Source organism: Phocoena phocoena, chromosome 6 (genome assembly GCF_963924675.1).
Source record: "Phocoena phocoena chromosome 6, mPhoPho1.1, whole genome shotgun sequence".
Classification (NCBI taxonomy): domain Eukaryota; kingdom Metazoa; phylum Chordata; class Mammalia; order Artiodactyla; family Phocoenidae; genus Phocoena; species Phocoena phocoena.
The window spans coordinates 111,367,298-111,389,245 of record NC_089224.1 but is presented as its reverse complement, the minus strand read 5'-3'; the positions used below and the strand labels follow the sequence as shown (position 1 = coordinate 111,389,245).

Below are 21,948 nucleotides of genomic sequence, written 5' to 3'. Positions count from 1 at the left end.
GAACACTCTTCCATCGATTTTTGTTCACCCTTTGCATTTAGAACTCAACTGTCACTCGTCAAAGAGCCTTCCTTACTATCTAACCTAGCTCTCAGTGTCCCTAGTCGCTCCCCATCACATTACCCTGATCTATTTTCCTTAAACGATAATCTGAAATTATCTTGGTTGATTAGTTTGTTTTCTGTCTTCCTCAGGTTAGCCCTCAGCATCTTGTTCACTCCTGGACCGCAGACGGACCTCAGGAAAAAAAAACTGTTGAATAAACGGCATGAATGAGCAAGTCGGCGGAAGGGCTCTGTCCCACTTTCTTAGTTTTAGGATCACGCTCTACCCTGTCCCACCCCACTCGCAACAAGCCCGGGAACAAACTGGGCAGAAAACGGCGCGAGTCACAGCCCCACAGCCAGCGAGCGGCTACGGCAGCGCGATGCCGGAGGGGGGTGGGACGGAAGTGACGCAAGCCACTTCCGCTTTCACGACACCAGCACTTCCGGATTGGGAGGCAGGCGGCGACGCGTTCGGAAGGTAGGTGAAAGCGCTTTACAGTTGCTCCGGCTTTTTTTCCCAGTTTGCGTGTCTGAACCGAGCGGTGTGTGGCTGCTGTCTTCACCTCCCCGGAGGCCCGCCTTTGGCCCAGGTCCCCAGGGGTGAGGGTGGCGCCTGTTTTCTCCGCAGCCTCGCCAAGCCCCTCCACTCGGGAACCTCTCGTTCGTTCCTCCCTCTCAGCCCCGGAACGCCCACCCCGGGGCAGAGCAGGGTCTCCAGGGCACCCCAAAGTGGGGAGGGGATCGGGACCAGGCTTGGGCACGTCCCTGCACGGCGGGAAGTGGTATGTTCCGAATAAGTGTATATCCATATATATCGAACGCCGGGTAACCATTTGGGAACCAGACGGACGAGGAGATCCCAGCCCTTAGGAGGCCGGTTATGTCCCAACGGAGCGAAGTGCAGTAGGGAAGCAGCTGGACTGTTGAGAAACGTTGTAACGAGAAGGCGGGACCCAGAAGAGAAAGTGAGTTTCAAACTTAGACCAGTTATAGCGCAGAAAGGTAACGGAGGAAAGGCATTCCTGGGAAAATGAGATGCTTTTGTAAAGTTCCTGGTAACGAGAAGGATCATGGTGTATTCTGGGAACGGAAAGAAGACAGGATGTCTGAAACCCAGGGAGAAATGAGAGGTGGAGGGGTAGGCATGGACTAGACTAGATCATGAAGGGCATGGTAGGTCTGTAAGGATTTGGGACTTTATCTTAAGAATAACGGAGGGACTTCCCTGGTGGCGCAGTGGTTAAGAATCCACCTGCCGGCGTAGGGACACGGGTTCGAGCCCTGGCCCAGGAAGATCCCACATGACTCAGAGCAGCTGAGCCTGTGCACTACAACTACTGAAGCCCGCGCACCTAGAGCCCGTGCTCTGCAACAAGAGAAACCACGGCAATGAGAAGCCCGCTCACTGCAACAAAGAGTAGCCCCCGCTCGCGGCAACTAGAGCAAGCCACGCGCAGCAACGAAGACCCAACACAGCCAAAAATAAATAAAATAAAATAAACAAATTTATAAAGAATAATGGAGAAGCCATAAGAAAGTTTTAGTGGGAAGTGACTATATATTTAAAACGTGGTGCTGAGTTCAAGAGACCAGAAGGAGAAGCATACAGGTATTCACAAAAAGAAAGAAAGAAACTAATGGAAGGTAAAAATATTAAAAGGAATTATCTGCTCTGTTCATTGTTATTGAGAGATCCTGAGGGAATTCCCTGGTGGTCCATTGGTTAGGACTCAGTGCTTCCACTGCAGGGGGCATGGGTTCGATCCCTGGTCGGGGAACTAAGATTTCCGCCAAGCCACGCAGTGCAGCCAAGGAGAGAGAGAGAGAGATCCTGAAAGATGGGCCAGGAAAGTATCTCTTGAATTTAGTGGCTCGAAGGTCATAGGCCCTCTAACTGGAGCAGTCTCGGGGGGGGGGGTCATGGAGGTGGAAGCTGCAAAGAAGTGGGTTAAGAAGGGGTTTCTGTGCATCTCTGGGTGACACCAGGGAGGAAGGCCTTAACCAAAGCTCTTGGTGCCTCCGTTGGAGGTGAGATCCTGGGGCTGGTAGATCTGGCTTACAGGTATCAGTCCATATGTTTGTTATTCCCCATCCTTCCAGCTAGACAATTCTTATAGCTTCTTGACTACCTAGGAGAAAGTAGGCACCTTCTGTAGAAAATGTGCTTAAGCATTCAGACTTGAAAGACCACTGACGCAGAGAGGTCTCCAGGATCTGTTGTTAAGTGAAAATAGCAAAATGCAGATCAGAATATATAGATGCTACCTTCTCTGTGAGAAAGGAGGGGAAATGAGGACGGATTATTTTGATGTTTGAACCATGTAAACGTATTACCTATAGTATTACTTTTAGTCGCAGAGAAATAAAATCTTAAAAATTGAAACCCAGAAGCAATACAGAGCAAGGAGAGTTGTAAGATGTGTTTGTAAAATTATATTTTTAACCATGTCTTTTGTGAAGTACATTTCCATTCCTGTACTTAAACTCCAGAATGCACGTGCTCTGTATAAGAATTGACATTGGAGCCTTATTAAACTTCATTCCTACTTATTGCAGAACTTGGACTTTTTGTTGGACACTAACAAGGCCCATTCAGCCTCTTTCTCAAAGAGGCGATCTTCTAGTTTGAGGTCAGTGGATACTTGATGTCCCCGCTCTGAACCACAGCTGGGCTAAATGCTACAAAAGAGAAATAGTTTGCTATGAAAGTATATCATTTGGGGAATGGGCCAAGTTCAAGGGGTCAGGAAAGGTTTCTTTCTTTTCTCTCTCTCTCTCTCTTTTTTTTTTTTTTTGATAAATACTTAAAACAGTACGTTTACATCCTTCAGTTGCTTGTTTTAACACTTGTGGTTTTTTTAAAATAAATTTATTTATTTATGGCTGTGTTGGGTCTTCATTGCTGCATGCAGGCTTTCTCTAGTTGCAGCGAGTGGGGGTTACTCTTTGTTGCAGAGCAACAGGGCTCTAAAGCAGAGGCTCAGTAGTTGTGGCGCCTGGGCTTAGTTGCTCTGTGGCTTGTGGGATCTTCCTGGACTAGGGCTCAAACCCATGTCCCCTGCACTGGCAGGTGGATTCTTAACCACTGCGCCGCCAGAGAAGTCCTTAATGCTTGTTTTTAAGTGAAAGCAGTCTGCATTCTTGTTCTGCCCCTTGCTTTTTAAAAAGTGAACTATTTCAGTTCACTTTAAAAGAGTAGACAAAAATATAACAAATACCCCTGTACTCATTACTCCAGTTAAGAAATAAAAGATTACAGATGTAAGAGAAACTGGCTCTCTACTTGTCCCTAATCCCTGAATTTACCAGTTATAATCCCCATGCTGTATTCATAGTTTTACTACATATGTATCCATTCAGAAGAGATACATGAAACTTTTTTTGTGTTTTAAATGTAATATACATGGCATCATAATGTATATATTCTCTTAACGTAATATACACAGCATCGTAACATTTATATTCTCTTAACGTAGTATGCATGGTATCATAATGTTTATATTCTTTTAAAGCTTTCTGGAAGAAGCAATGTTCAAGCCAAGCTCTGAAGGATGAAAGGCGGCAGGGAGGGGTAGGAGACAGCGGAGAGCAGAGGGAGTCGTGATTTATAAGACCTCAAGCCAGGGAAAGGATTGGAGCATGTTTGGGGAACCAAAAAAAAAAAAAAAGCCATGTGTAGCACAGAGTTTGAGAGGAGAGGTAGAAGATGAGGCCGTGGGGGAACAAGGGCCCGATCATAGCCGAGCACTGTTCTCAATTAACTATTTTTTTTTTCATATCATAAAGGCAATGGAACCAGACAGGTGAATTACAGTGAGCTTGCTACGCATTTAGAATAATAGAAAATTTATAATCATGACTCCAGCCTTGTCATTTGTTCTGCGATTTCGTTTTTGTGTGATTTTTTTTTTTTTTTCCTCCCGAGGCTAATGTTTAAAATGCTCTGCAAAAATAAACCATGTGGTTCCGTTTCCCTATAGGAGTAAAATGGAAGGCGAATCAAGCAGATTGGAAACCCACACTCCAGTTTTCGTCAAGAAAAAGACTAAGCATTCTGTACATAAGAAGAGACATGGGAGGCATCCCCATGAAAGTTTCAGAGACTCCTCCCTGGCAAATGAACAGGCTCACATAACTAAGGGTAAAAAAAAGAGAAAGGATGCCCAGCATCTTGTTTCTTCTCCTTTGAAAAAATCAGAAATTTGCGATGAGACTGAAAAGGCCGCTTCTATACCCAAAAAGAGTAAAAAGAGAAGAAAAGGTGCTTTGGGGGTCGATAAGGAAACAGGTGTCGCGTGCGTCCTGGTGAATAAAGAAAACATTGAGAACACACCAAAGAATTTTACAAAGAATGTCGATGTCGTTTACATTGATGTAAGCAAGGAGCGAAAGTCAACAAAAGGGCCTGAAGCAGATGAACCGCATTTAGTTACTAAGTCACATGAACTGCATGATAAAGTTCGGGAGAAAAAGCAGAGAAAACATCGGAGGAAAGTTTCATCCTGTGATGCTGTCCAGGAAAGTCTGGGTGCAAGCATCACCCTGCCCGGATCAGAATCCCAAGAGCAGGAACCCCAGCCTCCCATGGGCCAAGAAGGTGAAATTGCACAACTACCAGTGTCTGCAGATCAAAGCAAGTCTAAGAAAAGAAAGAGGAAGCGTCCAAGTGACCAGGAATTCGAGGCCTTGCCTGCTCCTGAGAGCGCTGAGAACATATACTCAGAGGGATCGCAACTGATTGGTGAGGTCGGGACTGCAGGGGGCAATCAGGAATCCAGTGGCCTCAAGAAAAAGTCTAAGAAAAGGAAGAGAAGATCTTCTGTTGATACTGCCGTGGCACCTGGTGGTGATTTTTCAGTCCTCAGGACGAACTCTGAGGACACACTCTTTGATTCAGTGGAAGGTAATGGTACCTTGATTGAAGAAAGTGTGAAACCCAGGCCACAAGAGGAGAAACCCCAGGCCTGTTCGGAAGAGGTGCAGAGGTAATGTGTGGGTGTTGAGCCTTCTGATGGTGTGTGTCTTGGGTGTGAAGTCTGCCGGTTACCTCTTTGTTCAGCATGGCCATAGTAAGTGGCAGAAATCATAGAGAGATAGACCATCAAATGTATAGGATGTCGTGGACGTTTAACTGAGTAACTTGGCAGGTACCTTCCGTTCTTCAAGTATAAAATAAGGCAGTTAGAGTCTGTTTTCACTAAGAACTATTCCAGCCCTGAAATTCTTTGTATAAGTTTAAAAAGAATTTTAAGACCCCACAATTACCTTGTCTATATGTACAGAGGTAGGAGAAAGGATCAGAGAACTTAGAATGTTACGGAACAGGAAAAAAAGTTGAATTAGGGTTCTCCCTAATAAAAGAAATTGAGATATCATTATTTATATAATTATCATTTAAGTATACTGGCCGTTGAATAGATGCAGGAATTTGTTTTTAAAGCACTTTATTTCAGTTCCTGGGAGTCGGGACAGGTTTTTCCCCATTTCTACGCTGTGACTTTCTTACATTTGCTAGATTGTCCTGGCTTAAAATAGTTTCACATAGAAGTTAAATGGCAGAGGGCCCAACTCACATCAGCCTCTGGGCCTTCTTATTGGGGACATTTTTAGATCACTGATAACGAGGCAGGAATGTTCTCGGCCTGTGGTTCTTAACTTGTTTGGGGCTATGGACCTGTTGACCCTCCGCTCAGACAAATGCGTACAGTTTTGTTTTTGTTTTGTTTCAGTTTCCTGTCTGGGTGGTTAGCTGATGCAGTTGGCTAAGAGCAGCTTTGGACATCTGGCCGAAAGTTTGTGGGAGTGAATTAGTGATAGATACATAGAAAACTATGTTTTCTTTATACTGCCAAGGGGAAAATACGTGGCCATTGTTAACTGCAATGAAGCAATTGTAACAACGTAAACCCTGAATATTGACTTAACTAATTAGTAACCATTATTATAAAACATAACTCATTGTGGGGGGGAGGTGTCTTGAGTATCCATGGGCCTTAGAAGAGGGCCGAGCTTATTAGGAAGTCACTATCTGAAACAATACACTTGAGAAATCGTAACATAAGAAGCAATGCCTGGTGGAAATAGGGCTTAGGGCAACGTGTTTACCTTCCAGGCAGCCTCTGAGGTGTATCCAAGTGAGTAAAGCTACATTAAAGAGTTCAGACATCACAGACTGAATCAACTCCAAGATCCCTTCCAGCTTTAACGCTGTTGTAGTCAAAGGGAGAGTCACTGTAAGAGAAGAGTCGGAAAGCCGCCAGGGCGCGTGACCTGCCAGTGTTAGTCAATCCAGCTTTTCTCCTTAGATTAGAACCTACAAATGAAGAAGAAAGCAATTTGGAGTCGGCTAAAGATCCTGAAACCAAGTATTTATCTGAAGATTCGAGAGATTCAGATAATTCAGACGTGGATTTGGATTCTGCTGTGAGGCAGCTCCAGGAGTTCATCCCTGATATCAAGGAGAGGGCTGCCACTACAATTAAGCGAATGTATCGGGATGACTTGGGACGCTTTAAAGAATTTAAAGCCCAGGGTAAGCTTGTGGAACTTGAATATTTGTTGAACTTTTCTATATGCGTATCTAGCCCTGGCTTTCTTTTGTGAGCGATTCAGATTTATAGATTCACAAAAAGCATCCCTTAGCTACTTTCAGCTTTATCTCCTTCCAGAATCGTTATCTGCAGTGTAAAATTACCAAAATGAAGTGCACTAGTTTTCCTCTTCTTTGCCCAACTTCTGGTAGGGGAGGCTAGGAAAAATGGGGCTAACGGATCCAGGTGATCCACAGACTAGAACATCAAGCCTGGAAGAAGACGGGGAGGAGTTTAAGTGGTTGAGACGCTGCGAGGGGGGCACAAGTGAAATCAAATTAAAACACGCATATCAACATCGTCAGCTTCGATGAGGTGTAATTTCAAGGATATTAATTTGAGGGTGAGCTGGTTGTAGTGGGCATGGCTTCAGGCAACACCCAGCTTGGTCTCCTTCTTGATTTCACTGTGTTACAAGAACCTCCCAGAAAGCTTATTGGGTTTCAGAATGAACTACAAATGTAAGGTTGTGTACTGCAGGTGAGCAGTACTTACTGATGAGTATCTGCTGTGTGAGGCCCAGTGCCACTGGTCATTGAAAAAAGTAAAAGGAGGGGCCTTAGCCTTATGGAATTAATCATGTTGATAAGATTAGTTTTTTTAAACAATAGACACATTGATCAAGAAAAATACAATTTATAGAGCAATATCTATAGAAGGACCCCGTTTTATTTCTGTATTCTGTGTTGACATTTTTATGAGGACGTGTTTTATAAAAGATTTTTTAAATAAGTCTAAGATTAGGAAAATGTACTGTGTAATACAGTCAGTAATAATGAGACTTCAGTGCTTTGAGTTATGACGAGGAATAGAACGTAAATTGCAGTGACATTGTCCCCACCTCCCCAGAATATACATACGTAGAGAATATACATGTTCAGGTTTGTGCCAACCAGTTCCCAGCACTGCCTTGGGGGAAGCAGGGGTAGAGGAGAGTGAGGGGGGGCGCTTCTTTTAAACTTTTATTTCAATACTGTTTGAATTTTTAATGAATATCTGTTACTGTTAATTTATTTTTTAAATAATTGTAAAAAGGAACTGATGACACAAGAAAGGTCACGTTGGAGTAGGATGACCAGGGAAGACTTTGGGAGGGCAGTGTGGTTTAGGCCGAACTCTGCAGGAGAGCGAATGTCAAGGGCACAAGCGGGGGCTGCTCCCCGATAGGTAGGGAGGAGCTGACGGGTGCTGTCGTAATTGCTAAAGACCAAGCGGTGGTTCGCTTTCGTTCATCGTTGACAGTTGTGTACCTTTTTCTCCTGCCCCAAATCCTAGGTGTCGCTATTAAATTTGGCAAGTTTTCCGTCAAGGAAAATAAGCAGTTAGAGAAAAACGTGCAAGAATTTCTGTCTCTGACAGGAATCGAGAATGCAGACAAGCTGCTGTACACAGACAGATACCCAGAGGAGAAATCTCTAATCACCGACTTAAAAAGAAAATACTCGTTTAGATTGCACATTGGTAAGTTTAGAACTGTGGCCTCTTTGACCATCCGTAGCCTTCCAGCCTTACGCAGATAACCACGGTGAGTACTGAGCACAGTGCCTGGCCCGTCCAGTACATGCAGCGCATGCTGGCTGCTGCTACGTTAATAGTATTTTTACTGCCGGCCTATACGTTCAGGGATTTGGAATGTGTTCATGTCTCCCAAGAACAGTGCTTTCACAGATTTTCTAACAAATTAGATGATCAGCTTCCAGCTTTCCTACTTGGTAGCAGTTACGGTTTTGGTTTCTCGTCTTGTCCTCTATTGTGTATTTTTTGCACATACTGCACAGAGTACTCTGGTATACACCAGAGTCTCTGAAGTTTTTTAAGTAGAGCCATATTTGTGCTTTGAGCTGGAACCCTCCTCTTGGAGGTATCCTGGGGAAGTTAGAAGGTCATGAAGCAATGTAGGTTTGGACTGGAAATAAAATCTCTCTTGAATTTAAAGAGGATAATTTCTTAGGTGGAATGCACAAAGGAAAACAGAACAATGAGCCCCTGCTGGGGGATCCTTTCATCTTTAGAGTGGCAAAGCAGGAAAAAGCTTATTCATTTGCAAAGGTTTTTTTGTTTATCTTACGGAGAACTGCTGGAGTGTGTCCTCCACCTCCAGATTATGTTAAAATCCCTTTGCCTAATAAGGGTCTTTTCCATGAATTTAGTAGACCAGAAGCTAGAGCCTCTACATAGGAAACTGCAACCTCCACCTGGGGTCTAGGATAGCGCATGTTGTAAAAAGGGGCCATTCTGGGTTTCTTTTATAATCGCGACTGCATTTCATGCCACGTTCTAGTTGTCCCTCTGACCACCTCTCTTCCGACTTTAGGTAAGGGCATTGCCCGGCCCTGGAAACTCGTATACTACCGAGCAAAGAAGATGTTTGATGTCAACAATTACAAAGGCAGGTAAGAAAAAACTTGAGCAGAGCATTTCTCTAGTCTTTGCTGATACTGTAAATCAAAATGTACACAACAAAATCGTGAAGAGTTTCGTGTGTGAAACCAGATGTGTCGTCAGGTGTATGTCTCCAAAGACCTGTTGAGTTTCCACCTCTTGAATAAATCTTCTGTCATCTTCCCATTTCTAAATCCCTGGCTTTTACTTTATGCTTTCATTTTAGCATTCTCCATGCGCTGCCTCTTAGCGTCACCCGTGCAGTTTTCTCAGCAGCCTCCTAAGTTGTCAGCTCCTTGTGAACCCAGACGTTCCTTCTCAGTGTGATGTGTGCCCTCCAGCACTGAGCCCAGTGCTTTGGGTTTTCAGTAAATATTTGAAGGTGGGGGTGAGCACTTGTGTGAGGTTATTTAAGTGTGATTCGGCAGCCTCAATGCAGAGCTTCATGTGGCAGTGGCCATTCTCTCCTCCCTTTTTTCCTAAATAAAATACCCAATTATGGTCTGTTTCCAACATTCCAAATAAAACAAATGTAGACCGAGCGTCAGTGGTGGGTAAGCACTCTGCTTAAGGACAAAGGGTTGAGGGAGAAGGCATCAGCTCCTACCCTTGAGGGCCCAGACAGCCACCTAGGGCTCAACTACTGATCTCACTTCCAGGAGGCAGATGGAGTGAATCTGGCAGGGCCAGTTGGGTCCTACTTAGCGCCGTGATTTTAAATCAGGACATAGGTACTATCAGAACTTAACATTGATATGACCTTGGCTTCTTTTTAAAAATTTTTACCAAAAGAAATAAACCTGAAGTAGAGGAAAGATGCCTCCACACAGACTGAAACCTGCCCTCCCTTTTTCCCAAGCCCCCGCTGTGTACTTTAAGGAAATTCACTAAAGATGACATTTTAAATGGGACCAAAAAGATGCTTTTGGTAAATGAATGAGGTAACATGTTTTTCTACCTGTTACATCACTGTGGGAAATGACATTTTTCAAATAATGAAAGTCTGTCATTTTGATAATAAAGTTCATTCATTGGTACCATATTATTTGTGTTGCGATGACCATTTACCCTTAAAGTATTTTTCCAGCTTAAGGAACTCTTAAGTGAAAAAACCATACAAAGTCAAAAATCAAAGAATTGTAAGGCTCCAAGGGGCCATGGAGGTCAGTGCACCTGTTTCCTCATTTTCGTACACTCTGTTTTTCTCTCATGTCCTCTTTTTTGTTGCTTCAAGGGTACCTTTAAGTCTTGTTTTAAATCTCAGGAAGACCCTGCTTGCCTTATAAAGGAAACTGCTAAAAAGCTTGATTCTTAATGGTGAAGGATTTCGCATCTCTTATTCACCATGCTCTGCATTTTAGATACATTTCTGAGAACGCTAGGATCTTACTGTCCCACGTAGTTGTGGATCACCCTCGTTAGAAATGGTTAGTATTTTACTAGGGCTGCTTTTGTGTTGCATTAGTAATAACATAAACTACCACTTCTGGCCCCTCTTCCTCCCCCCAAAAAGGAATTATAAAATGTCATAAAGATGGCTTTTTCTTCCCTTAAACATTTAAGATGTTTAATCTCAAAATCCACATATAGTGCACTTTAGTTCTTTTCTTTTAATATATTTGCTTTTATGTGGGATTCCTGCATCTTAACTTCCTTAAACTGTGACAGGTTTGTGCTAAGGCATCTGTCACATCTTTTTTTTTTTTTTTAATGACAGCTCTCCTTTTTTTTGGCTGAGTTGGGTCTTTGTTGTTGTGCACGGGCTTTCTCTAGTTGCGGCGAGCAGGGGCTACACTTTGTTGCAGTGTGTGGGCTTGTCATTGCGGTGGCTTCTCGTTGCGGAGCACGGGCTCTAGGCGCACGGGCTTCAGTAGTTGTGGCTCGCAGGCTCAGTAGTTGTGGCGCACAGGCTTAGTTGCTCCGCGGCATGTGGGATTTTCCCAGACCAGGGATCGAACCCGTGTCCCCTGCATTCGCAGGCAGATTCTTAACCACTGCGCCACCAGGGAAGCCCCTGTCACATCTTTATTGAGCATCTGTTGTCTGTCAAGCATCACGGGTACCAAAGTGTAGAGAACTGACAGGGTCCCTGCCCTCCAAGGACTTCCCCTCCAGAGCTGTGCTGTCCATCCATGTGACCACCAGCCTCATGTGGCCATGGAGAACTTGAACTATGGTTAGTCCAAGCTGAGATGCGCTGAAGAGTGAAGTATACAATGGACTTAGAAGGCTTGGTGTGGAGAAGAGAATGTAAAATATCTCATTCATACTTTTAGGTTCTGATTACATCTTGAAATGGCTGCATTTTTAATATATTGAGTTAAATAAAATATGTTATTAATTCATTAAAACTAAATAAAATTAGGGACTTCCTTGGCGGTCTAGTGGTTAAGACTCCGTGCTTCCGCTGCAGGGGGCGTGGGTTCGATCCTTGGTTGGGGAACTAAGATCCCACATGCCGCATGCTGCCGCCAAAAAAAACCCACCAAAAACATGGAAGACAGAGTAGAATGGTGGAAAGTGGTCCTTGGTGATTTGACTGAGCTCCTGGATTAAGGTAACCCTAGGGCCCACCTGTATCTGGACTTTTCAGTTGCTTGAGCCAATAAATTATCTTTAAAAAAACTAAATAAAATTAATTTTCACCTGACCACTAGAAAATTCTAAATGACATCTGTGGCTCATATTTCCATTGGCCAGTGGTGGCCTAGACGAAGAGTCAGATAAACCAGGGAAGCCACGAGTGTACAGTTGCCAGTGGTGACGGGGGCAGTGAGAGAGCAGCAGAGTGTCCTGTGGGAGGGGACAGCAGAACACCTCCAACCCAGGCGGTCAGGGAAGCCCCCTCTGAAGATGCACCATTTAAGCTGCTTCTGAAGAGCTTGCAGGAGCTGTCCAGCGGTGGAGGGAGGCCATTCCCACCACAGGTCCAGAGGCTCCGAGGTGAGAAAGGCCGATAGGGCCAATGGGACTGAACTTAGGGAGCGCTGAGCTTTGCAGGCAGTCAGAAGTTTGGGTTTTATTGTGTGAAGCCTCTGTGGGTTTGGCTGGGGAATAACATGATCGGATTACTTGCCCTGGCCTCTGTGTAAGTGAGCCAGGGACTGTGGTGACTGACTTACAGGATGCTCACGGTTGAGATGCCGAGACAGGAAGTATCTGGGCTCAGGTCCTTGGTAGGACTGCGCTGAGCAGGTTTCCTGACAGCCCACCCTATACAGCTTCTCCCAGCGTCGCAGCGGGCTGCAGTGAGAATAGTGGTTTTAAGCTTGTGGTTAATGCTCAGCTGTGATCTGTTTTCCCTTCCTCTTAGGTATAGCAAAGGAGATACCGAGAAGCTAAAGATATACCAGTCCCTCCATGGAAACGACTGGAAAAAGATTGGCGAGATGGTGTCTCGAAGTAGCCTCTCTGTGGCCCTGAAGTTCTCCCAGATCAGCAGTCGTAAGTCGTGGTCTCTAGAGCCCACTTGGGTGAACGAATTAGCCCACAGCAGCCCAGGGCCCAGGCATCACTACAGGCCTGTCTTCTGAGAGAGTCATCACTTTTTCAGCCATTCTCTTACTGATTCATTTATTTCTCCATGCATATTGATGCAACCTTAATTCACCAGACTGATTTCTGCCACACCTTATTTCAGTGGCTTTCAGTGTGACTCCAACTGCCAGGTAAACTGAAACCCACTCAGCCGGTGGGCAGGAGAGCCTGGGCCACCAAGATCCCTTCCCCCAGGTGGCCAGGGAAACCATCAAAGGGAGGGCCTGTTAGTCAGGGACGTTTCCCAAAACCAGTGTCAGTCATCTCTTGTCTCTTCTCCTCTTTCATAAAAAGCTTCCTTGGTTATATCCTTCACCTTAAAAAGTCCCCAGTTGCTTTCAGAAGACAGTCCTAGTGGGTGTTAGCTTCAGCCCAGAGGCTCATGTGCTCCGGCCCTGCAGGCAGAGCCGTGCAGCGGGTCCCAGACAGGCGTCTGCATGTCCGCACGTGGTAAACTCTGAGGTGGTAGAGACCATGCCTTTTTTGCCACCAACTCTGGCCACCGGTGCCGTGTGAAGACTCAGTGCAGCCAATTCTGCCAGTTTCCAAGAAGTAAAACAAACATCTGGATTTGCATGTGTGTGTGAAATCAAGATCATTTTTTCTTGGGACCCTCTTTTTTAAAATAAATTTATTTATTTATTTATGGCTGCGTTGGGTCTTCGTTGCTGCGTGCGGGCTTTCTCTAGTTGCGGTGAGCAGGGGCTACTCTTCATTGCAGTGCACAGGCTTCTCAATGCGGTGGCTTCTCTTGCTGTGGAGCACGGGCTCTAGGTGCGCGGGCTTCGGTAGATGTGGCACACGGGCTCAGTAGTTGTGGCTCGTGGGCTCTACATCGCAGGCTCAGTAGTTGTGGCGCACGGGCTTAGTTGCTCCGTGGCATGTGGGATCTTCCCGGACCAGGGATTGAACCCGTGTCCCCTGCGTTGGCAGGCGGATTCTTAACCACTGCGCCACCAGGGAAACCCCTCTTGGGATTCTCTTGATTTTTAAATGTTCATCCAAATTGTTATTGGGGAAATAGTAACAATAACATTCTGTAGGCCAGATCAAAGATATCTGTAGCCTGCCAGCTTGCAGCCTCTTCCTTAGCATGACTGTGAGCATCTAGACAAGAAGAGGGAATCGTAGAAGCTTTTGATGCCCTGCGCCAAGGACTGGCTTTAGGAATTCACAGGTGCCGGGACTTCTCTGGTGGTTCAGTGGTTAAGAATCCACACTTCCACTTCCGAGGACGCGAGTTCAATTCCTGGTCGGGGAACTAGGATCCCACATGCTGCAGGGCAACTAAGCCCACGCTCCGCAACTAGAGAGAAACCTGCACACCACAACGAAGGTCCTACGTGCTGCAGCTAAGGCCGAACACAGCCAAATAAATTTTTTTAAAATAAAAAATAAAATAGAAAGCTTAATGAGTGCAAAATATTAAAAAAAATAAACAAAACAAAGAAAGGAAAAATAAATTCACAGGTGCCTTCTTCATCAAGTACTGTGGTGGCGTCATTGCGGCTGTTAATTTCACTCTAGAAACTCTTGGGGAGAGTTATGTATATAACATGAAAGTCGTTTGGTTGTTCTCTTTCCACTAAATGTTTGGGAACCTCACAATTTCCTGCAGGAGGTATTACTCTTAGAAACAGGAAGAACAGTTTTTTTCGAAGTTAAAAAAAAGATTGCTTTAAGAAAGGATTTTTTTCTTTGCAGTTGGTTGTGTGTGTGTGTGTGTGTGTGTGTGTGTGTGTGTGTGATTGGTTCTTAAAAAGAATCTATGGCCACTTTCGTAGTTTCATTTTGATTTGCATGTAACTGATAGTTCTTTTTGTTTCGTTTTGTTTCGTTTGGCTGCGTTGGGTCTTCATTTGCTGTGTGCAGGCTTTCTCTAGTTGTGGTGAGCAGGGGCTACTCTTGGTTGCGGTGTATGGGCTTCTCATTGCAGTGGCTTCTCTTGTTGCAGAGCACTGCCTCTAGGTGCGCAGGCTTTTGTAGTTGTGGCATACGGGCTCAGTAGTTCTGACACACGGACTCTAGAGCACAGGCTTAATAGTTGTGGCTCGTGGGCTTAGTTGCTCCACGGCATGTGGGATCTTCCCAGACCAGGGCACAAACCCGTGTGCCCTGCATCGGCAGGTGGACTCTCAACCACTGCGCCACCAGGGAAGCCCCGGATTCTTAACCACTGCACCACCAGGGAAGTCCATAACCGATAGTTTTATGTTTGTGTAATTGAGATGTTGCCCATTGTCTTCTGAAAAGTGTATGATTTATCTTTTTGTTTTTAAAGACTTTATTTTGGGACTTCCCTGGTGGTCCTTCAGTTGCAGGGGACGCTGGTCGGGGAACTAAGATCCCACATACCACGGGGCAGCTAAGCCCGCTCTCCACAACTGCTGAGCTCACGCACCCTGTAGCCCGTGTGCTGCAAACTACAGGGGCCATGCACCACAACTAGAGAGAGAAAACTCACATGCCACAACTAGAGAGAAGCCCGTGCACCACAACAAAGAGCCTGCGCTGCAACAAAAGATCCCACATGCCTCAACAAAGATTCCATGTGCCGCAACTAAGACCCAACGCAGCCAAAAAAATAAAGAAAATAAATAAATTAAGAAAAAAAAAAGACTATTTTTCTAGAGCAGTTTTGGGTTCACAGTTAAAGTGAGAGGAAGGTACAAAGACTTCCTACTTATCTCCTGCCCTATACATACACAGCACACCCCCATTCTCAACACCCCCCAGCAGAGTGGTCCATTTGTTACAATCCATGAAGCTACCTTGACACATCTTAACCCCCCAGAGTCCACAGTCCACATTAGGGTTCACTCTTGGTATTGTACCTTCTGTGGGTTTGGAGAGATGTCAAATGACAGATATCCATCATTATCATTTTGTTGTTAATATTGTGTTTGAAAGCAAATAGATTAGCAACTTCAAGACCATCCTTTTATGTCAACAGAAAGAAATCATGGTGCTTGGAGCAAGATGGAGACCCAGAAACTAATCAAGGCTGTTGAAGAAGTGATTCTAAAGAAAATGTCTCCCCAGGAGCTAAACGAGATGGATTCTAAACTCCAAGAGAATCCTGAAGGCCGCCTGTCAGTTGTTCGGGAAAAACTCTACAAAGGCATATCCTGGGTAGAAGTGGAGGCTAAAGTGGAAACCAGGAATTGGATGCAGTGTAAAAGTAAGTGGTAAGTTTGAGGCTTCTTACATAAATTTCAACAAGATGCATTCCCTGCCCCTCTCTCAGCAACTTCCGGAGAGGGGTGGACTGCTGAGGTTACTAAGAATATCTGTAACTACCACGTGGAAAGCCTTACAGTAGGTCAAGAATGATCCTCTCTAATCCGCTGCTCCAACCACTTCAATATCAATAGCTGATTTAAGTTAGCATTTAGCCAACCCTGATTCATTGTGTGGCTTCTTCATAAAGAACTTGAACCTTTTATTCTATTTATTTATTTATTTAATTGAAGTATAGTTGATTTACAATGTTGTGTTAGTTTCTGGTGTACTAAGTGATTCAGTTATGCATATATAATATTTTTTTATTCTTTTCCAATATAACTTATTACAAGATATTGAATACAGTTTCCTTGCTGTACAGTAGGACCTTGTTGTTTATCTGTTTTATATATAGTAGTTTGTATCTGCTAATCCGCGATTTCAAATTTATTCCTGCCCCCTTTCCCCTTTGGTAACCATAAGTTTGTTTTCTGTGTCTGTGAGTCTGTTTCTGTTTTGTAAACAGAACTTGAATCTTCTTAATATTGAATATTGACTTCTGGTTTCTTCACTCTGTCCCTTTCTTCATAAAGCCAGGTTGTTACCTATTTATAGCATGGAAAAAAAAAAAACAAAATTAACGTCTGAATATTTAGGAGGGAAATCACAAGTGTAGTGATCAGTAATAGCTCCGCCTTTTTACTTTTGCTTTCTAATTCAGCAGTTCCTCTGTCTTCATCCAAAGCAGGGCAGTCATACTCTTCATCCTAGAACATCTTTAGGTACATCCATCACGAAGAAGTAGTTTCAGTCCAGATCTTGCTGCACGTTCTTTGCCCGACGTAGCTTTTCCCAGCCCTGGAGGGTTTCTGAGCTAACTTTCAGCTGCAGCATGACAGCTTGAAGCAGTGGTTCTACAGCCCACGACCCAGGCCTCCTGCATAAAGGCAGCTTCATCATCTTGACCATTAAAGAAGAATGAAATCCAGAGTGGGCGTGTTGTACGTTAAAAGCAAACTCATAGATTATACTGTGTATTGTTTATATACCTTACAGTTCTGCTGTAGAGTATTTATTTTACTAGAAGACTACCCGCAGGAAATAAGCTCCAAAGGGCAGATAATGTTTAGGGGGGGAAGTGTGTAATATGGAGGAACCAGAGCCCTTTCTACCCCTATATCTTAGACTTATAAACAGGAGAGGGGGCTTCCCTGGTGGCGCAGTGGTTAAGAATCCGCCTGCCAATGCAGGGGACACAGGTTCAAAGCCCCGGTCCGGGAAGATCCCACATGCCGCGGAGCAACTAAGCCCGTGCGCCACAACTACTGAGCCTGCGCTCTAGAGCCTGCGAGCCACAACTGCTGAGCCTGCGTGCCACAACTACTAAAGCCCACCTGCCTAGAGCCCATGCTCTGCAACAGAGGCCACTGCAATGAGAAGCCCGTGTACCGCAATGAAGAGTAGCCCCCGCTCACCACAACTAAAGAAAGCCCACGTGCAGCAGCGAAGACCCAACACAGCCAAAAATAATTAATTAATTATTTTTTAAAAGGAGTGGGTTATAAAGCCTCAGTTGGAAGATGATATGTCAGTGTCTTAAAAGGGAAATGATGAAGGGGAGCTGTGCTTCAGAATCAGCATAATTAAATAACATGCAAGGGTTCTTCTTTAATTTGAAGAAAAATGTAGGAAACTTGAACGCTGAACATAGATTTACTTCATGAAACATTGAAGTGGCATCAGCGGGTACATTTCAAACCAGTGAACGTGGGTGGCTATTAGTAAAAACAGTGTCAGTTTCTGTGTGTGTGCATCATGTACCTCCCTTCTCAAGAAAGTAAATGTTACAGCTCATGATCTGTCCATCAAATTGTGACAAATTTCACTCTTCAAGAGAAGCACTTTTTAAATATTTTTAATTGAGCTGCTGCTCTCTTTAGGAGCTTCAGGGAACCCTTTCCCTCAGCCATGAACTTTGGGCCTTAGGGGAATCATTGAATCATTGATCACTTTAGTAAATCTGTGTAATTTGGTGTTTCAGCAGCTATAATGGTAATAAGAGCAATGTCTCTCTGTTTTATAAACAAGCAAAAATAAGTTGAGTTTACACAGCGCCCTTTAGCACCTGCAAGCAGGCTTATTCTTTTTTTTCCTCCCTTTTTCTTAACTGTTTATTATGGAAATTGTGTAACACACAGCAACTTAGAACCCCTTGTATCCATCATTCATTTTCAATAACCATCAACTTTCTATCTCTTTATTTACCCTTTCCCACTTTAAAAAAATTTAAAAAGGTATATTCTTCATGGTGGTAAATGTTAGCAGTGATGAGTTGCAAAAGTTATAAAGTGATTCTGAATAAGGACAATTTAAATGAGGAAAACAAAGGACATTTTAATGGAAACTTTACCCCGAAAATAAACTGTTTTTCTTTCTTTCAACGTAGGACGGAAATTCTAACCAAGAGGATGACAAATGGTCGGGACGTGTACCGGGGAGTTAATGCCCTACAGGCCAAGATCAACCTCATTGAAAGGTACAGAAATAGAAAGTGACGACATTTTACGTGTTCTTCTCTCTAGCCAGAGTAGTTGTTCAACAGCAGAATCTGCAGTAAGATCACCACGGTTCATATTCCTCTTCCAGCACTTTCTACGTGCATGACCTTGGACGTGTTTCCTACCTTTCTAGGTCTTGGTTTGTTCATCTTAAATGAGGATGATAGTAACAGTACCTGCCTCTTAGAGTTATTGGCAGAAGAAATGAAATAATGCATGTAAAACGTAGCATGCACTCAATAAACATAGCTATTTTAGTCTTTAAGGCTTTCACATAGACATGGCTTACTTCTGTCCATTGGAGAATGGAGCTAAATACTTCAGGCCGAGCCCTACTGCTCTCTAGCATGCGTTAGTTGGTGTCACTGCTGCTTGGTCTTTAGTTTTGTCTTTGAGTTCCTGGTCCGTGCAGAGTCCTCCCTCCCCTGATGGACAGGGAGACATGGACCTGTTTTACAAAGTCAGCGAGTCTAGTGGAGCTGGGCTCGTGTCCAATGAGGAACAGCAAAGAGCAGAAGAAACCTTTGGATTCTGGCCGCCCTGTCCAGCTTCATTATTCTTGCGCTCTGTCAGGAAGCCTGCTTCTCCTTCATTGGTGGGCTTCCTCGTTCTCCACGCTGGCCTGGCTGCGGTTGCCTTCCCCTTTTCTCCTCTACCAGAGAGACAGCAGAGACTAGCAGAGCCAAGGAGGCCATCTCACGTCAGGCAGGCCTGGGTTCCAATGTGGGTACCGCCTATGAGTCATGAAACCTTGAGCCAATGACTCGAGCTCTCAGCCCTGATTCCTGGCCTGTGGAAAGGACATAATCCCCTAGCTTCATCAGGTGGTGTTGAGGGTAAATGGATTAGTGGGTATCAAGGTCTCAACCCAGTGTCTGTCACATAGTAAGTGCTGAGTACACATGTGTACTACTCTTGTGTGTCTACACTGAATGGTGAAGTTGTGTTTTTGTTTGTTTGGTTGGTTTTTAATTATTTATTTATTTATTTGGTTGCATCGTGCCTTAGTTGCAGCAGGCGGGCTCCTTAGTTGTGGCATGCAGACTCTTAGTTGCAGCATACATGTGGGATCTAGTTCCCTGACCAGGGATCGAACCCGGGCACCCTGCATTGGGAGTGTGGAGTCTTAACCACTGTGCCACCAGGGAAGTCCCTGTGTGTTTTTTTTTTTTTTAATTGAAGTATAGTTGATTTACAATGTTGTGTTTAACCTTTGCTGTACAGCAAACTGACTCAGTTATACATATATGTATTTTTTTCATATTTCATTCTTTTCTATTATGGTTTATCACAGCATACTGAATATAGTTCCTTGTGAAGTTGTGTTTTTTACTAGGCTTGGTGGGAGATGCAAAGGGCTCAGGAGGAGGAAGGGTGATTTTTTTTGGTCTGTAGCTCACCCCATGACCTTGGGCTGACCTTGGGTTAGGATGCCAGTGACACTGGGCCTGTGTAACAAGGGAGCTGGAACAGGGGTGAACACGCTGAGGCCTTCCAGCTCTTAATATTCTGTGAGTCCATGAAGATGTCCATCATGTTGATTTTTGGCTTGAAAACTTAATTTTTATTTTTTCTCATAGGTTGTATGAAATAAATGTGGAAGATGTTAATGAAATAGACTGGGAAGATCTTGCTAGCGCCATAGGGTAAGGCCATTTGTTTAATATCAAGCTAATGAAAAAATCAGAGAGGAGTTCTAATAAATGACTGCCTCTCAGATTTGAAGAACAGGACTGAAATTCCTGCTGCTTATGGAGCTCATCTATAAATTGTATTTGTGTATATATGTATTGGGAACGCCCTGTCTAAGTACTGGACCAGGTAAATCAGACCAGCCCTCCCTCCACTCCAGCCACCACCTCCACCCCAAGACACCTGAGGAGAGTGAATGAAATGTGTGCAGGGTCTCTTAAAAGCTTCATGGAGCACACCAGCTATGACTGGGCCAAAGAAGCCATGGTCCCTTTGCCCATAATTAGCCTTCTACCATTTGCCACGTTGACTTTATCATCCCTCCCTCCCTCCCTCTCCCGCTCCCTTCTACAAGGGAATAGAATTCTTTCCCTTAACCGTTTCAGTGTTAATGGTGGACGACATGTCCTCAGCAAGGCTGTTACTCTGTATCAGCACAGTGATCGTACTGAGGGCACCTGACACTGATGCACTACTATTGCCTAAAACACAGTCCCCATGCAGATTTCACCCAGCGTCCCAGTCGTGTCCTTTATAACACTTTCCCCCTGATTTAAGATCCAGCCCAGGACCTGTCTCCTTAGTGTCTTCTAATCTGCAGAGTTCTTCTGCCTTTTCTTTTCTTTTTTTTTTTTAAGTATTGGAGTCTAGTTGATGTACAATGTTTCAGGCTTGCAGCAGAAGGATTCCATTGTAGATTCTTTCCTGTTATAGATTTTTTTTTAAATTTATTTATTTATTTATTTTTGGCTGCGTTGGGTCTTCATTGCTGTGCATGGGCTTTCTCTGGTTGGGGCGAACGGGGGCTGCTCTTCATTGCGGCACGTGGGCTTTTCATTGAGGTGGCTTCTCTTGTTGCGGAGCATGGGCTCTAGGCGCGTGGCCTCAGCAGTTGTGGCTCACAGGCTCTAGAGCGCAGGCTCAGTAGTTGTGGCGCATGGGCTTAGTTGCTCTGCGACATGTGGGATCTTCCCGGACCAGGGCTTGAACCCATGTCCCCTGCAGTGGCAGGAGGATTCTTAGCCATTGCGCCACCAGGGAAGTCCCTCCATTATAGGTTATTACACGATACTGAATATAGTCCCTTGTGCTATACACTAGGTCCTTGTTGTTTATCTGTTCTATATACAGTAGTGTGTATCTGTTAATGCTTTTGTCTTCTATGACATTGAAATTGTGGGGAAAATACAGGCTGGGCGTTCTGGAGAACTTGCCTCAGTTGGGGAGTTTGTCAGACGCTTCCTCACTGTTGGATTCGGGTTTTGTATTTTACGTGGGAATCAGTCACGGGGGAGGCTGTGTTTCTGTCACCAGGTCACATCCCATCAGGAGGCATGTGGTTCTGATTTTGATCCCCTGGCTCTGGTGGCCTCTGCCACACTGCCCCACTGTAGAAAAGGAAGTTTTTCTCTTGGTGAAAAGAAATGGCCACGGGGAGATCTTTTGAGACCACGTCAAGCTGCTGTTCATCTTCGGGTTTCCCTCAGGGGTTTCGGTGTGCTGTTCATTTGCATCTCTCACCCGAGGAGTGAGATGTCCTCAGGTGCCGCTGTCTACCTTCATCGCTGCGGTCCTTGCATTTTCAGTCAGTTCCTGCCGCTGGAGGAGAGGCCACCACTCTGAAGACCTGAATTCACTGCTAGCCAAGCAACCGAGAGCTGGCCGGCAAAGCACAGTCTCTCTAAGCAGCGCACGTTGTTGAGCATCGCGGGGCTCAGGGGTTGGTGGGCTTTGGGAGGTGGGGATGTTGAGGGACTGTCTGGCCTTTAGTTTGGGAAGGGTGCTGAGGGCAACAGGGCTGCCGCAGCCTGGCTGCCTTTCAGAAACGTGGCTGCTGGTGTGAGGTTGTCACTGATCCATTAGGAAGGGTGTAAACTGGTTCTGCTGGTTAGTTATTTACACCTCGGGATTATGGACAAA

General features: G+C 44.7%; 1 protein-coding gene across 1 annotated transcript; it reads left to right on the top strand.

Moving 5' to 3' along the window:
• Positions 1–4,034: 4,034 nt before the first annotated feature.
• TTF1 (transcription termination factor 1) lies at positions 4,035–19,986 on the top strand. The gene is made up of 8 exons (XM_065879409.1): positions 4,035–5,032; positions 6,353–6,579; positions 7,913–8,098; positions 8,952–9,030; positions 12,333–12,463; positions 15,510–15,744; positions 18,225–18,314; positions 19,917–19,986. Exons 1-8 carry the CDS (start codon positions 4,035–4,037, stop codon positions 19,984–19,986), a joined length of 2,016 nt encoding a protein of 671 aa, XP_065735481.1.
• Positions 19,987–21,948: the final 1,962 nt, after the last annotated feature.

Coding starts and splice junctions, on each gene's coding strand:
- TTF1 (XM_065879409.1), top strand. CDS start 4,035: ATGGAAGGCGAATCAAGCAGATTGGAAACCCACACTCCAGTTTTCGTC. Junction 5,033..6,352: donor TGTTCGGAAGAGGTGCAGAG/GTAATGTGTGGG, acceptor TTTTCTCCTTAG/ATTAGAACCTACAAATGAAG. Junction 15,745..18,224: donor ATGCAGTGTAAAAGTAAGTG/GTAAGTTTGAGG, acceptor CTTTCAACGTAG/GACGGAAATTCTAACCAAGA.